This window comes from Thunnus thynnus, chromosome 2 (assembly GCF_963924715.1).
Source record: "Thunnus thynnus chromosome 2, fThuThy2.1, whole genome shotgun sequence".
Lineage (NCBI taxonomy): Eukaryota > Metazoa > Chordata > Actinopteri > Scombriformes > Scombridae > Thunnus > Thunnus thynnus.
Window position 1 is genome coordinate 40,744,068 of NC_089518.1, and position 18,238 is coordinate 40,762,305.

At 31.7% G+C, this 18,238-nt stretch overlaps 2 protein-coding genes across 2 annotated transcripts in view; both read left to right on the plus strand.

Moving 5' to 3' along the window:
• Window positions 1–808, plus strand: part of med27 (mediator complex subunit 27) — an 8,307-nt gene extending 7,499 nt beyond the window's left edge. Inside the window, exons 5-8 of the mRNA XM_067575274.1 lie at window positions 116–223; window positions 303–344; window positions 422–499; window positions 589–808. Coding sequence (XP_067431375.1) covers window positions 116–223; window positions 303–344; window positions 422–499; window positions 589–723 — 363 coding nt within the window. The 3' untranslated portion in view covers window positions 724–808. The remainder of the gene's footprint in view (window positions 1–115; window positions 224–302; window positions 345–421; window positions 500–588) is intronic.
• Window positions 809–4,033: 3,225 nt separating this feature from the next.
• fnbp1a (formin binding protein 1a) overlaps window positions 4,034–18,238 on the plus strand; it is a 98,274-nt gene continuing 84,069 nt past the window's right edge. The window contains exon 1 of the mRNA XM_067575288.1: window positions 4,034–4,401. Within this exon, the coding sequence (XP_067431389.1) occupies window positions 4,372–4,401 (30 nt within the window). The 5' untranslated portion in view covers window positions 4,034–4,371. The remainder of the gene's footprint in view (window positions 4,402–18,238) is intronic.

The window sequence follows — 18,238 nt, forward strand, 5'->3', positions numbered from 1 at the left end:
GTTTCAGCAGGTGTGTTTCAGCAGGTAGCAGGTGTGTTTCAGCAGGTGTGTTTCAGCAGGTGTGAGGTGTGTTTCAACAGGTAACAGGTGTTTCTGTCCCACTTGTCTCTCTCAGGTGACCCTGGGGAAGGTGTTGAAAGCGATCGTTGTGATGCGTTCTCTGTTCATCGACAGAACCGTTGTTCGAGGGTTCAACGAGAACGTTTACAATGAGGATGGAAAGGTCAGAGGTCACACCTGACAGGTAACCATGATGCCTGTCGTTTGTTTCTATGGTAACCTGTATCCTCTGTTATCCTCAGCTGGACATCTGGACCAAGTCTCAGTATCAGGTGTTTCAGAAGGTAAGACTCATCATCACCTGAAAACCTTCACACCTGAGCTGGGTGTGCAGTGCTCTGATTAGTTGTGTTGTTGCTAGGTAACGGACCACGCCACCACAGCCCTGCTGCACTACCAGCTGCCGCAGATGCCCGACGTTGTGGTCCGATCCTTCATGGTGAGACACTGATCAATAACTGATCATTAACCTCTACCTGTCTCTCTACCTGTCTGTCTCACCTGTCTCTTTACCTGTCTCACCTGTAGACCTGGCTAAGGAGCTACATTAAACTCTTCCAGTCTTCATGTCAGCGCTGCGGTCGTTTCCTGCAAGACGGACTTCCTCCAACATGGAGGGACTTTAGGACCCTGGAGGCGTTCCATGACACCTGTCGCATGTGAACAGACTCACCTGTCGCACCTGTTCATCACTTTATAGGCTCTGTTTTTTTTTTTATCTGTTTGAATAAAGTTTGCCATTTTTTTACAGGTGTGTGTGTGTGTGTGTGTGTTCATGCACAAGAAGGAAGTAAATATTTTTATTGATTGTCGGGCCGTGGCTACAAGTTTGGCTATCAGCAATAATTAATGATTATCAAAGGTGTGGCTATGCAGTAACCTGACTATAGGCAACAAGGACATCACAACAACAGTTCAATGTATAACCTTAACCAAATCAATACACGTACAGTACATTGTTTGAGTTAAACATTCTTGCTTAGCCGTACTATGCTTCACTGTGTTGCTAGGCTATGCCCAGTTGTTACCAGTCCATGAAGGAAGAGATGCTTTGTGGTGTCCTGCTTTGTAGCCGGTGAATCCGTGGGTGAGTCAGGCTGAGAAGGCTTTGGCTCTGAAGCTGAAAGATGCAGGCGTTGCTGGGCAGACAGCACTCCAGTCGTGCAGAGGGCCCAGGTCACTCCTTTGTGTAGAGTTAGCGGCAAGCTAACTCCATTGTGCGGCTCCTGTATTTGTTAAACTGGCCAGCAGACTTGTGTGTTAGCTGCTGGCACAAGGAAACTTAGTTTCTGAGTCTTAGGCAGGCTCTCGCGTCTTCTGCCGTAGAGAAGACTGTGTGTGTCTGCTGTGAGCAGGCCACACAAGAGAGCAGAGAGCTGCTCCAGCAGCTGCTGGAGGTGTGAAAGACCAAGCAGCTGCTCCTGCAGCTGAAGGAGAAAGAGAGCAAGGAGCTGCTCCTGCTGCAGCAATGCCAAACAGCTCATTCTGCCATTGACTCTTGTTTGGTGTTTGGTGGATTGGATGATTGAAATTTGAAGAAATAAGACATATTGGCAATTTAACAATTGATTCATTTAACAAACAGGAGCCTCAGTAGCGTGTGGAAGAACCATACACAGCCACAACAGCCTGGCACCTCCTCCTCATGCTGGTCACCAGCCTGGTCACACTCTGCTGTGGGATGGCATCCCATTCTTCAACCAGCATTTGTCGGTTTGTGAGGTTTATCAGAGACGACCTCCAGAATTTGGGAGTGGAGAGGATGGAACGGCCTGCCAGCAGTCCTGACCTCAACCCCATTGAACACTTGTGGGATCAGCTTGGGCGTGCTGTTCGTGCCAGAGTGACCAACACAACCATGTTGGCTGACTTGTGACAAATGCTGGTTGAAGAATGAGATGCCATGTGGTGATGGCGGTAACTGTAGATCTGTCCATCATCAAGGTTAACACCTGCAAGCCAAAAGACATAAGTGGACACATTATATTATCACATTGCAGTTACAAACAGAGACCGCAGTTTTTAAGTTTTTTGTCATACTGTACAAACAAAGTATAGATTACCTGGATAGGACGGCTGCATCCCCAGGAACATGTGGTGTTGGTGCCAGGCAGGATGGCAGCTGGTGGAAGATCTCGGGCTCCCTGCAGAAGTCGTGAACCAAATTCGCTCTCCTGGAAAATTCCACAGTCACTCTCCCAACCATCTGCACTGATGTCCACCATGGTGAAGAGATACTCGGCATGGCAGACAACCAAAAGCACAATGGAGTGATTTCCTTTGTAATTAAAATAGTCACTCCCTGTGTTTGGTGGTGCTTTCATCTGCGTGTTTTCCATCCATGGATTCAAACACATCAGCTGGAAGAGACTGGGTTGCAGGCCTGATACATGGACCTCTGTGTGCAACTGACCAAGCAATAAGGTGCTGCTTGGTCATAACTAAGAAAGACCTGGTGAGCCTGGTATGTACCTCTATCATCTCAGTCCAGAATAAATCAACAGAACAATTTGTATTACTGTGCAGTTCACTTGAAAACATTTGTTTTAAAACATTTAGTAAATTACTTGAGGTATTCAGACCTGAAAAACTCTCGCTGTGGTCCTTACATATCATCTAGATGAGTGAACAGGTCCAACAGGAAGTGGCAGGTGATTATTAGAGACGTATCACATCAACCTATTTATTTATTTATAGGAGTTGTTACCATCAGACAGATGCTGCAGGGCTCCATCATCATTCGTACCACTGAATAAACTGTAAGAAACAAAATAACTGAATCTTTGTGAGGATGTTGCACCTTAAAATATGTAGAGCACGTTGATAGTATGTTGTGTCTGATTATGTTGAGATGCTCTGTTGTTGTTTTTGTTTTTCTTGTATCAGATTTGTCTGTTTGTCTTTCGAGTGCTGTATGTGATGAAATACCAAAAGGACTAAAAAATATCTAATAATAATAATAATAATAATAAATGTTTCAATTTTATTTATATAGTGCTGAATTATAACAGAAGTTATAATTCAATTAATAATGAATGAAGTTAGTCAGGTCTGTTTCCACATAGAGCATCTAGACTGAACTCTTTAATCTACAGAGACGCAACGTTCCTCCAGCAGAAGCAGCGGGCATCAAGTTTTATTTATATATCACCTTTCAAACTAATCAAATGTCGATTCAAAGTGCTACAACTGACTGACAAAACATAAGATGTTAAAATGGATTCAGAGACCAAAATAATTGAAAAGTGAGACACTTCAAAATAACAGCAAATAAATAAAAAACATAAAATTATGAAATACTACACAAAATAAATACACAGAAAAATGTTCAAAAAATAAACTAAATTTAAAATAAATGATATATAACATTAAAATTAAATAAATAATAATGATGAGAAGACGTATATAATAATAAAACATAAATCCTCTGAAATGTTTTTGTGTTCAGTTTGTAGTTTACAGCTCAACTTGTTTGTTTGTGTTGACAGAAGCAGAAAATAAACAACATGTGTTTGTTTAAAGGCTTCAGAGAGAAACGATCAGCTGACTGACAGAAGGTCACATGATCTCTGATCATCCACCTGAAAATATTAAAACACATTATAAACTCTATTTATTCATTATTCTAGTTACATTTTACTGTTTGATTATAATTAATTTATCTTGTTTAGTATTTTATCATTTTATGATCTTTTATTAACGTGATTTTTTTTGTTTTATTGTCTTGATTAAATCTTTTGCTTTTTAATTATTTTAGTGTTAATTAGTCTCCATATTTACCTGCAAGTCTGTCAGTCACCTGTAAAGCACTTTGAATTGCATTTAACTTGTATGAAAGGTTCTTTATAAATAAAGTTTGATTGATTGATTGAGGAAACAACCCGGGCAGTGAGAAACGTGACGTCACTCCTCATGGTGACAGCTGACAGAACAGCGCCTCGTGCGTTCATGTCTACATGTGATCAATACTCTGATCAATCTGTGGTCAACATATTTATTATCCTGATGACGCGGGATGGCAGGGCGGGGCTGTCACTGAGCATGCGCAGTACGCACTGATTCTCAGCATCTCCTCTTCATGACAAAGGGTCCTCCGAGACGCGCCGCGCGTGATCCGCGTCCTCTGCTCATGTGCAGCCGAACAGACACGCACGCACGCACGCGCACACACAGAGACAGACAGGCCGCCGGTGTGTCGGTGATGCGCGCGGCGGGCAGCAGCATCAGCAGCTCGCGGTGGTTGTAGCATCGTTACCGAGAGGCGGAGCGCGAGCAGCCGCAGCGGAGGAGCGCGAGGAGGAGACCGGAGCCATGAGCTGCAACTGGGGCACCGAGCTGTGGGTACGTACACCTGCTCATACCTGCTGTCACCGGGTACCGGGTTACCGGGTACCGGCAGCGGTGCAGCTGCTCCAGTTAAAAGCCGGTAACCGGCCGTGTGTATTTGTGTGCGGCGGCCCTCGTGCGCCTGTCTGCTCTGCCATAGCAACAAGGTGAGTGACGACAGCGGCTCGCGCTCTCAGTCCTCCATGATGCTGCAGCGCGCGGCCGCTAACGGACCGGACGGTTTAACGGGTTTGTTTGCTTCTGATCAGCTGATCACATTTCTTTTGTGATCGATAACATGTCAGTTGGCTCTGCTACAGACATCACTTTACCTTTCATACCAATGCAGCTTTTTAGAATTTGAACAGAAGAGCTGATCAATAATCTGTATCTGATTGATTTAAAGGTTCTATATCTTGTTTATTGTCAGTGAGTGAACAGGAAGTGATGTAACATCTAGAATGAGACGTTCACGACTTCCTGTTGTCTGTAACAGCCTGTCGTCTGATTTCTATCTGAAGTGACGTTTGAGGTCCTCCCCCGTCTCCCGATAACGTCAACAAACAACGACACATAACGACACAACAACACAACAAAAACGGTGCTATCCGACCGAAACACCCTGCAGATATTAGCTCTGCAGCTAACGAGACAGCTAGCTGCCTCCATCAACCGCTACACAGTTCACCACAAAACTGCCCGCAATGACAAGTCGCTCACACACAACGAAAACACACCATTAAAACATTATTTCCTCAACGACGTCACCTGCAGTCGTCTCACCAGGACGTCGACTGCAGCTCATTTAACGGCCACCGGCGTCACTGATGAGAAGGAATTTCTGATTCTTACATACAGAACCTTTAAACGAGGTGAAATTTGTACTGTGAGCTCCGGTTGGCTGTGATCCGCTGACCTTCTTTACATATTTTACTGGTCCAACGAAGTGAACATCAGTGCTGGAAGCTTGTTGATTTGTAGTTGTTATATTGTGCATTTCAGAGAATCTTCAGTCAGCACAGATTAAACATTACTTAACTAAAAACAACCTACACAAAATAACATCGCTGATCCAGATCTGATGATGTCAGAGTTATAGACGCACCGTCAGGCTGCATCTCAACAACCACACAGTGAGATTATTAGCACTCATCAGTACAGATGAAGCTGAACTGAAACTATGTACTGACCCAGTGTGCTATCCTCATCCTCATCCTCATCCTCATCCTGGACCCATCAGACCAGCAGGTCTACAGGCCTGATGAAGGTCACTGCTGAGGGTCAGAGGTGATGATGAGGAGGTATCTGCTGTTTCTGTAGCTCCAGCTGCAGCTGCTTCATCCTGCTGTCTGTGACTCTGCTTTTACCAGATATAAAATACATTCACACACATATCAATCAGTCCTGCTGCTCCTCATGCTGCTTCAGCTGAATCTGGATCAACTGAACCTGCAGCTTGTTATCAGACAGGATGAGGGGCAGGGTGGAAGCATGAGAGAAATTAAATTAACATAACACATTTCTGTGTAAAAGGTCATTAACTTCTCAGTTTATTCCAGAACAGGAAAAACAAACTGACTCTTCTGTCTTGTGTCAGTGCGGCTCTGTTTACACCTGGCGTTAACATTCATCTCCACATGCATCCTGAGTGACCACTTGTGATTGGATCTCACTTCCCCGCTTTATATGCGAATAAACACACATCATTACAGTTTGCAAACACCAAATTCATTCATTATTAACCAGCAGGAGGGCCGGGGGTCTGTGTACCCTCCATCCAAAACGGTGTTCAACTCATTTGATAACAGGATAAACAAATATACGTGCATCGTGCCCCCTCGTCCTATTTGCTCTAGCGTTGCATCGGAATATAGACACATATACAGAGTTATTACATTTAGACACGTTGTGCGCATTTACACATGACACACAGCAGCATAACTTCACTGATTATTTAAATCTCCGACACGTCGACAGGATCAGTAACAGGTCAGCTGTTACACACAGTCCAGGTTCATACTGTGAAACTGTTTTTAGTAAAGCAGTCGTCCTCCTGATAAATCCTGAGCTCATTATGTTGAGCAGCAAAACTAATAACTGTAGTTATCAGTTTGACAGGACAGGAAGGTGGATTACGTTTTTAATTCACATGAAAAACAATATAATGCATTTGTTTATCCTATTATGAAACAAGTTGATGCCTCGTCTGCCAGAAACTAGAGGACGTCAGCTGAGTAGGCGGTCCTTCAATGTGGCCCAGGATGCATTGCGTTTACACTGCTAAACAAATGTGGTCACATGCGGCTCAGACCACCTCCGAATGTGTTCTGAGTGATCAGATCTCAATTCGTCCTAAATGCGTCTTGGGTGCATGCACACCTGTGCTGAGAGCTGTCCACCTGTGATCGGATCACCTGAGACAGATGTTAATACCAGGTGTTAACGGGGCCTGTCAGTCTGAAAGAGTCCAGATCAGTTTCTGAAAGCTCAGACAACAAGATGCAGAATTGAGCACAAGTCATTCATGTAGCTCACACTTCAAATATTACTGAGTTACATTATCATTCATTTACTGAATTACATTATCATTTATTTACTGAGTTACATTATCATTTATTTACTGAATTACATTATCATTTATTTACTGAATTACATTATCATAAATTTACTGAGTTACATTATCATTTATTTACTGAATTACATTATCATTTATTTACTGAGTTACATTATCATTTATTTACTGAATTACATTATTTATTTACTGAATTACATTATCATAAATTTACTGAGTTACATTATCATTCATTTACTGAATTACATTATCATTTATTTACTGAATTACATTATCATTTATTTATTTAATTACATTATCATTCATTTACTGAGTTACATTATCATTTTTTTTACTGAGTTACATTATCATTTTTTTTACTGAGTTACATTATCATTCATTTACTGAGTTACATTATCACTTATTTACTGAGTTATATTATCATTTATATACTGAGTTACATTATCATTCATTTACTGAGTTACATTATCATTTATTTACGGAGTTTCATTATCATTCATATACTGAGTTACGTTATCACTTATTTATGGATTTCCATTATCATTTATTTACAGATTTACATTATCATTTAGTTACTGCGTTACATTATCATTCATATACTGAGTTACGTTACAATTTATTTACTAAATTACATTATCATTTATTTACGGAGTTACATTATCATTTATATACTGAGTTACATTACCATTTATTTCCTGAGTTACATTATCATTTATATACTGAGTTACATTATCATTCATTTAGTGAGTTACATTATCATTTATTTCCTGAGTTACATTACCATTTATTTCCTGAGTTACATTATCATTTATATACTGAGTTACATTATCATTCATTTACTGAGTTACATTATCATTTATATACTGAGTTAAATTACCATTTATTTCCTGAGTTACATTATCATTTATATACTGAGTTACATTATCATTTATATACTGAGTTACATTATCACTCATTTACTGAGTTACATCATCATTTATTTACTGCGTTATATTATTATTCATTTACTGAGTTACATTACCATTCACTGACTGAGTTACATTATCATTTCTTTACTGAGTTACATTATCATTCATTTACTGAGTTACATTATCATTTATTTACTGCGTTACATTATTATTCATATACTGAGTTACATCATCATTTGTTTATGGATTTACATTGTCATTTATTTACTGAGTTACATTATTATTCATTTACTGAGTCACATTATCATTCACTGACTGAGTTACATTATCATTTCTTTACTGAGTTACATTATCATTCATATACTGAGTTACATCATCATTCACTGACTGAGTTACATTATCATTTGTTTATGGATTTACATTGTCCTTTATTTACTGAGTTACATGATCATTTATTTACTGCGTTACATTATTATTCATTTACTGAGTTACATTATCATTTATTCACGGATTTACATTATCATTTATTTACTGAGTTACATCATCATTTATTTACAGATTTACATTATGATTTAGTTACGGAGTTACATTTTCATTTATTTATTGAGTTACATTATTCATTTACTGAATTACATTATCATTTATTTACTAAGTTACATTATCATTTGTTTATGGATTTACATTATCATTCATTTACTGAGTTACATTATCATTTATTTACTGATTTACATTATCATTCATTTACTGAGTTACGTTATCATTTATTTACAGAGTTACATCATCATTTATTTACTGAGTTACATTATCATTCATTTACTGAGTTACATTATCATTTATTTACTGCGTTACATTATTATTCATTTTCTGAGTTACGTTATCATTTATTTACAGAGTTACATCATCATTTATTTACTGAGTTACATTATCATTTATGTCCTGAGTTACATTATCATTCATTTACTGAGTTACATTATCATTCATTTACTGAGTTACATTATCATTTATTTACTGCGTTACATTATTATTCATTTTCTGAGTTACGTTATCATTTATTTACAGAGTTACATCATCATTCACTGACGGAGTTACATTATCATTTATTTACTGAGTTACATTATCATTCATTTACTGAGTTACATTATCATTTATTTACTGAGTTACATTATCATTCATTTACTGAGTTACATTATCATTTATTTACTGAGTTACATTATCATTCATTTACTGAGTTACATTTTCATTTATTGATGGATTTACATCATCAGTTATTTACGGATTTACATTATCACTCATTTACTGAGTTACATTATCATTCATGTACTGAGTTACATTATCATTTACTTACTGAGTTGTATTATCATTTATTTACTGAGTTGCATTATCATTTACTTACTGAGTTGTATTATCATTTACTTACTGAGTTACATTATCATTTACTTACTGAGTTACATTATTATTCATTTACTGAGTTACATTATCAATTATTTACGGATTTAAATCATCATTTATTTACGGAGTTACATTATCATTTATTGATGGATTTACATCATCATTCATTTACTGATTTACATTAACATTTATTTACAGAGTTACATTATCATTTATGTACTGAGTTACATTATCATTCATGTACTGAGTTACATTATCGTTCATTTACTTAGTTGCATATTTATTCATTTACTGATTTACATTAACATTTATTTACTGAGTTACATTATCGTTCATTTACGGAGTTACATTATCATTTATGTCCTGAGTTACATTATCATTTATTCACTGAGTTACATTATCGTTTATTTACTGAGTTACATTATCATTTATTTACTGCGTTACATTATTATTCATTTACTGAGTTACATTGTCATTTATTTACTGAGTTACATCATCATTTATTTATTGAGTTACATTATCATTTATTTATTGAGTTACATTATCATGTATTTATTGAGTTACATTATCATATATTGATGGATTTACATCATCATTCACTTACGGAGTTACGTTATCATTTATTTACAGAGTAACATTATCATTTCTTTATGGATTTACATTGTCATTTATTTACTGAGTGACATTATCATTTATTCACGGATTTACATTATGATTTAGTTACGGAGTTACATTTTCATTTATTTACTGAGTTACATTATTATTCATTTACTGAGTTACATTGTCATTTATTTACTGAGGTACATTGTCATTTATTTACTGAGTTACATTATTATTCATTTACTGAGTTACATTGTCATTTATTTACTGAGTTACATCATCATTTATTTATTGAGTTACATTCTTATTCATTTACTGAGTTGCATTATCATTTATTTACTGAGTTACATTATCATTCATTTGCTGAGTTACATTCTTATTCATTTACTGAGTTGCATTATCATTTTTTTACTGAGTTACATTATCATTCATTTACTGAGTTACATTATCATTTATTAACGGAGTTACATTATCATTTATTTACTGCGTTACATTATCATTCATTTACTGAGTTACATTATCATTCATTTACTGAGTTGTATTATCATTTATTTACTGAGTTGCATTATCATTTACTTACTGAGTTACATTATTATTCATTTACTGAGTTACATTATCAATTATTTACGGATTTAAATCATCATTTATTTACAGAGTTACATTATCAATTATTGATGGATTTACATCATCATTCATTTACTGATTTACATTATCGTTCATTTACGGAGTTACATTATCATTTATGTCCTGAGTTACATTATCATTTATTCACTGAGTTACATTATCGTTTATTTACTGAGTTACATTATCATTTATTTACTGCGTTACATTATTATTCATTTACTGAGTTACATTGTCATTTATTTACTGAGTTACATTATCATTTATTTATTGAGTTACATTATCATTTATTTATTGAGTTACATTATCATATATTGATGGATTTACATCATCATTCACTTACTGAGTTACATTATCATTTATTCACGGATTTACATTATGATTTAGTTACGGAGTTACATTATCATTTATTTTCTGAGTTACATCATCATTTATTCACGGTTTTACATTATGATTTAGTTACGGAGTTACATTTTCATTTTTTTACTGAGTTACATCATCATTTATTTACTGAGTTACATTATCATTCATTTACTGAGTTACATTGTCATTTATTTACTGAGTTACATTATTATTCATTTACTGAGTTACATTATCATTTATTTACTGAGTTACATGATCATTTATTTACTGCGTTACATTGTCATTTATTCACTGAGTTACATTATCATTTATTCACGAATTTACATTATCACACACGGATTTCCATTATCATTTATTTACTGAGTTACATCATCATTTATTTATTGAGTTACATTCTTATTCATTTACTGAGTTGCATTATCATTTATTTACTGAGTTACATTATCATTTATTTATGGAGTTACATTATCATTTATTTATTGAGTTACATCATCATTCACTTACGGAGTTACATTATCATTTATTTACTGAGTTACATCATCATTTATTTACAGATTTACATTATGATTTAGTTACGGAGTTACATTTTCATTTATTTACTGAGTTACATCATCATTTATTTATTGAGTTACATTACCATGTATTTGTTGAGTTACATTATCATTTATTTATTGAGTTACATTATCATGTCTTTATTGAGTTACATTATCATATATTGATGGATTTACATCATCAGTTATTTACGGATTTACATTATCACTCATTTACTTAGTTACATTATTATTCATTTACTGATTTACATTATCATTCATATACTGAGTTACATCATCATTCACTGACTGAGTTACATTATCATTTGTTTATGGATTTACATTGTAATTTATTTACTGAGTTACATGATCATTTATTTACTGCGTTACATTATTATTCATTTACTGAGTAACATTATCATTTATTCACGGATTTACATTATCATTTATTTACCGAGTTACATCATCATTTATTTACAGATTTACATTATGATTTAGTTATGGAGTTACATTTTCATTTATTTATTGAGTTACATTATTATTCATTTACTGAGTTACATTATCATTCATATACTGAGTTACATCATCATTCACTGACTGAGTTACATTATCATTTGTTTATGGATTTACATTGTCATTTATTTACTGAGTTACATTATTATTCATTTACTGAGTTACATTATCATTCATGTACTGAGTTACATTATCATTTACTTACTGAGTTGTATTATCATTTATTTACTGAGTTGCATTATCATTTACTTACTGAGTTACATTATTATTCATTTACTAAGTTACATTATCAATTATGTACGGATTTAAATCATCATTTATTTACGGAGTTACATTATCATTGATTGATGGATTTACATCATCATTCATTTACTGATTTACATTAACATTTATTTACAGAGTTACATTATCATTTATTCACTGAGTTACATTATCGTTTATTCACTGAGTTACATTATCGTTCATTTACTTAGTTGCATATTTATTCATTTACTGATTTACATTAACATTTATTTACTGAGTTACATTATCATTTATTCACTGAGTTACATTATCGTTCATTTACGGACTTACATTATCATTTATGTCCTGAGTTACAGTATCATTTATTCACTGAGTTACATTATCATTTGTTTATGGATTTACATTATAATTTATTTATTGAGTTACATTATCATTTATTTACTGCGTTACATTATCATTCATTTACTGAGTTACATTATCATTCATTTACTGAGTTACATTATCATTTATTTATTGAGTTACATTATCATTTATTTACTGCGTTACATTATCATTCATTTACTGAGTTACATTATCATTCATTTACTGAGTTACATTATCATTTATTTACTGAGTTACATTATGATTTAGTTACGGAGTTACATTTTCATTTATTTATTGAGTTACATTATTCATTTACTGAGTTACATTATCATTCATGTACTGAGTTACATTATCATTTACTTACTGAGTTACATTATTATTCATTTACTGAGTTACGTTATCAATTATGTACGGATTTAAATCATCATTTATTTACGGAGTTACATTATCATTTATTGATGGATTTACATCATCATTCATTTACTGATTTACATTAACATTTATTTACAGATTTACATTATCATTTATTTACTGAGTTACATTATCATTTATTCACTGAGTTACATTATCGTTTATTCACTGAGTTACATTATCGTTCATTTACGGAGTTACATTATCATTTATGTCCTGAGTTACAGTATCATTTATTCACTGAGTTACATTATCGTTTATTTACTGAGTTACATTATCATTTATTTACTGCGTTACATTATTATTCATTTACTGATTTACATTATCATTTATTTACTGCGTTACAATATCATTCATGTACTGAATTACATTATCGTTCATTTACTTAGTTGCATATTTATTCATTTACTGATTTACATTAACATTTATTTACTGAGTTACATTATCATTTATTTACTGAGTTACATTATCATTTATTCACTGAGTTACATTATCGTTTATTCACTGAGTTACATTATCGTTCATTTACGGAGTTACATTATCATTTATGTCCTGAGTTACAGTATCATTTATTTACTGAGTTACATTATTATTCATTTACTGAGTGACATTATCATTTATTTACTGTGTTACATTATTATTCATTTACTGAGTGACATTATCATTTATTTACTGCGTTACATTATTATTCATTTACTGAGTTACATCATCATTCCTTTACTGAGTTACATTATCATTTATTTAGTGAGTTACATTATCATTTATTTATTGAGTTACATTATCATTTATGTCCTGAGTTACAGTATCATTTATTCACTGAGTTACATTATTATTCATTTACTGAGTTACAGTATCATTTATTCACTGAGTTACATTATCGTTTATTTACTGAGTTACATTATCATTTATTTACTGAGTTACATTATCATTTATGTCCTGAGTTACAGTATCATTTATTCACTGAGTTACATTATTATTCATTTACTGAGTTACATTGTCATTTATTTACTGAGTTACATTATTATTCATTTACTGAGTTACATTATCATTTATTTACTGAGTTACATGATCATTTATTTACTGAGTTGCATTATCATTTATTTACTGAGTTACATTATCATTCATTTGCTGAGTTACATTATCATTCATTTACTGAGTTACATTATCATTTATTTATTGAGTTACATTATCATTTATTTACTGCGTTACATTATCATTCATTTACTGAGTTACATTATCATTCATTTACTGAGTTACATTATCATTTATTTATTGAGGTACATTATCATTTATTTACTGAGTTACATTATCATTTGTTTATGGATTTACATTATCATTTATTTATTGAGTTACATTATCATTTATTTACTGCGTTACATTATCATTCATTTACTGAGTTACATTATCATTCATTTACTGAGTTACATTATCATTTATTTATTGAGTTACATTATCATTTATTTACTGCGTTACATTATCATTCATTTACTGAGTTACATTATCATTCATTTACTGAGTTACATTATCATTTATTTACTGAGTTACATTATGATTTAGTTACGGAGTTACATTTTCATTTATTTATTGAGTTACATTATTCATTTACTGAGTTACATTATCATTCATGTACTGAGTTACATTATCATTTCCTTACTGAGTTACATTATTATTCATTTACTGAGTTACGTTATCAATTATGTACGGATTTAAATCATCATTTATTTACGGAGTTACATTATCATTTATTGATGGATTTACATCATCATTCATTTACTGATTTACATTAACATTTATTTACAGATTTACATTATCATTTATTTACTGAGTTACATTATCATTTATTCACTGAGTTACATTATCGTTTATTCACTGAGTTACATTATCGTTCATTTACGGAGTTACATTATCATTTATGTCCTGAGTTACAGTATCATTTATTCACTGAGTTACATTATCGTTTATTTACTGAGTTACATTATCATTTATTTACTGCGTTACATTATTATTCATTTACTGAGTTACATTATCATTTATTTACTGCGTTATATTATCATTCATGTACTGAATTACATTATCGTTCATTTACTTAGTTGCATATTTATTCATTTACTGATTTACATTAACATTTATTTACTGAGTTACATTATCATTTATTTACTGAGTTACATTATCATTTATTCACTGAGTTACATTATCGTTTATTCACTGAGTTACATTTTCGTTCATTTACGGAGTTACATTATCATTTATGTCCTGAGTTACAGTATCATTTATTTACTGAGTTACATTATTATTCATTTACTGAGTGACATTATCATTTATTTACTGTGTTACATTATTATTCATTTACTGAGTGACATTATCATTTATTTACTGCGTTACATTATTATTCATTTACTGAGTTACATCATCATTCCTTTACTGAGTTACATTATCATTTATTTAGTGAGTTACATTATCATTTATTTATTGAGTTACATTATCATGTATTTATTGAGTTACATTATCATATATTGATGGATTTACATCATGATTTATTTACGGATTTACATCATCATTCCTTTACTGAGTTACATTATCATTTATTTACTGCGTTACATTATTGTTCATTTACTGAGTTACATTATCATTCCTTTACTGAGTCACATTATCATTTATTTACTGAGTTACATCATCATTCCTTAACTGAGTTACATTATCATTTATTTACGGAGTTACATCATCATTCCTTTACTGACTCACATTATTATTTATTTACTGCGTTACATTATTATTCATTTACTGAGTTACATTATCATTTATTTACTGCGTTACATTATTATTCATTTACTGAGTTACATTATCATTCATTTGCTGAGTTACATTATCATTCATTTACTGAGTTACATTATCATTTATTTACTACGTTACATTATTATTCATTTACTGAGTTACATTATCATTTATTTATTGAGTTACATTATCATTCATTTATTGAGTTACATTATCATGTATTTATTGAGTTACATTATCATTTATTCATTGAGTTGCATTATCAGTTACTTACTGAGTTACATTATCATTCATTTACTGAGTTACATTATCATTTATTTATTGAGTTACATTATCATTCATTTATTGAGTTACATTATCATGTATTTATTGAGTTACATTATCATTTATTCATTGAGTTGCATTATCATTTACTTACTGAGTTACATTATCACTCATTTATTGAGATACATTATCATATATTGATGGATTTACATCATCATTCATTTACTGAGTTACATTGTTATTCATTTACTGAGTTGCATTATCATTTACTTACTGAGATACATTATCACTCATTTACTGAGTTACATTATCATTTATTGATGGATTTACATCATCATTCATTTACTGAGTTACATTATCATTTATTCACGGAGTTACATTATCATTTATTTATTGATTTACATTATGTATTTTTTGAGTTACATTATCATATATCGATGGATTTACATCATCATTTATTTACGGAGTTACATTATCATTTATTTATTGAGTTACATTATTATTCATTTACTGAGTTACATTCTTATTCATTTACTGAGTTGCATTATCATTTACTTCCTGAGTTACATTATAATTTATTTAATGAGTTACATCATCATGTATTTATTGAGTTACATTATCATTCATTTATTGAGTTATATTATCATTAACTTACAGATTTTCATCATCATTTATTTACGGAGTTACATTATCATTCATTTACTGAGTTACATTATCACTCATTTACTCAGTTACATTATCATTCATTTACTGAGTTACATTTTCACTCATTTACAGATTTACATCATCATTTATTTACGGAGTTACATTATTATTTACTTACTGAGTTACATTATCATTTATTTATTGAGTTACATTATCATTTATTGATGGATTTAGATCATCATTTCTTTACGGAGTTACATTATCACTCATTTACTGAGTTACATTATTATTCATTTACTGTGAGCATTATCACTTACTTACCGAGTTACATTATCATTTATTGATGGATTTACATCATCATTCATTTACTGAGTTACATTATCATTTACTTACGGTTTTAAAGCATAATTTATTTACAGAGTTACATTATCATTCATGTACTGAGTTACATTATCATTTATTCACGGGGTTACATTATCGTTCATTTACTTAGTGACATTATCATGTATTTTTTGAGTTACATTATCATTTATTTACGGAGTTACATTATCATTTATGTCCTGAGTTACATTATCATTTATTCACGGGGTTACATTATCGTTCACTTACTTAGTTACATATTTATTCATTTACTGATTTACATTAACATTTATTTACTGAGTTACATTATCATTTATTTACTGAGTTACATTATCATTTATGTCCTGAGTTACAGTATCATTTATTCACTGAGTTACATTATTATTCATTTACTGAGTTACATTGTCATTTATTTACTGAGTTACATTATTATTCATTTACTGAGTTACATTATCATTTATTTACTGAGTTGCATTATCATTTATTTACTGAGTTACATTATCATTCATTTGCTGAGTTACATTATCATTCATTTACTGAGTTACATTATCATTTATCTATTGAGTTACATTATCATTTATTTACTGCGTTACATTATCATTCATTTTCTGAGTTACATTATCATTCATTTACTGAGTTACATTATCATTTATTTATTGAGTTACATTATCATTTATTTACTGCGTTACATTATCATTTATTTACTGAGTTACATTATCATTTGTTTATGGATTTACATTATCATTTATTTATTGAGTTACATTATCATTTATTTACTGCGTTACATTATCATTCATTTACTGAGTTACATTATCATTCATTTACTGAGTTACATTATCATTTATTTATTGAGTTACATTATCATTTATTTACTGCGTTACATTATCATTCATTTACTGAGTTACATTATCATTCATTTACTGAGTTACATTATCATTTATTTACTGAGTTACATTATGATTTAGTTACGGAGTTACATTTTCATTTATTTATTGAGTTACATTATTCATTTACTGAGTTACATTATCATTCATGTACTGAGTTACATTGTCATTTACTTACTGAGTTACATTATTATTTATTTACTGAGTTACATTATGATTTAGTTACGGAGTTACATTTTCATTTATTTATTGAGTTACATTATTCATTTACTGAGTTACATTATCATTTACTTACTGAGTTACATTATTATTTATTTACTGAGTTACATTATGATTTAGTTACGGAGTTACATTTTCATTTATTTCTTGAGTTACATTATTCATTTACTGAGTTACATTATCATTTACTTACTG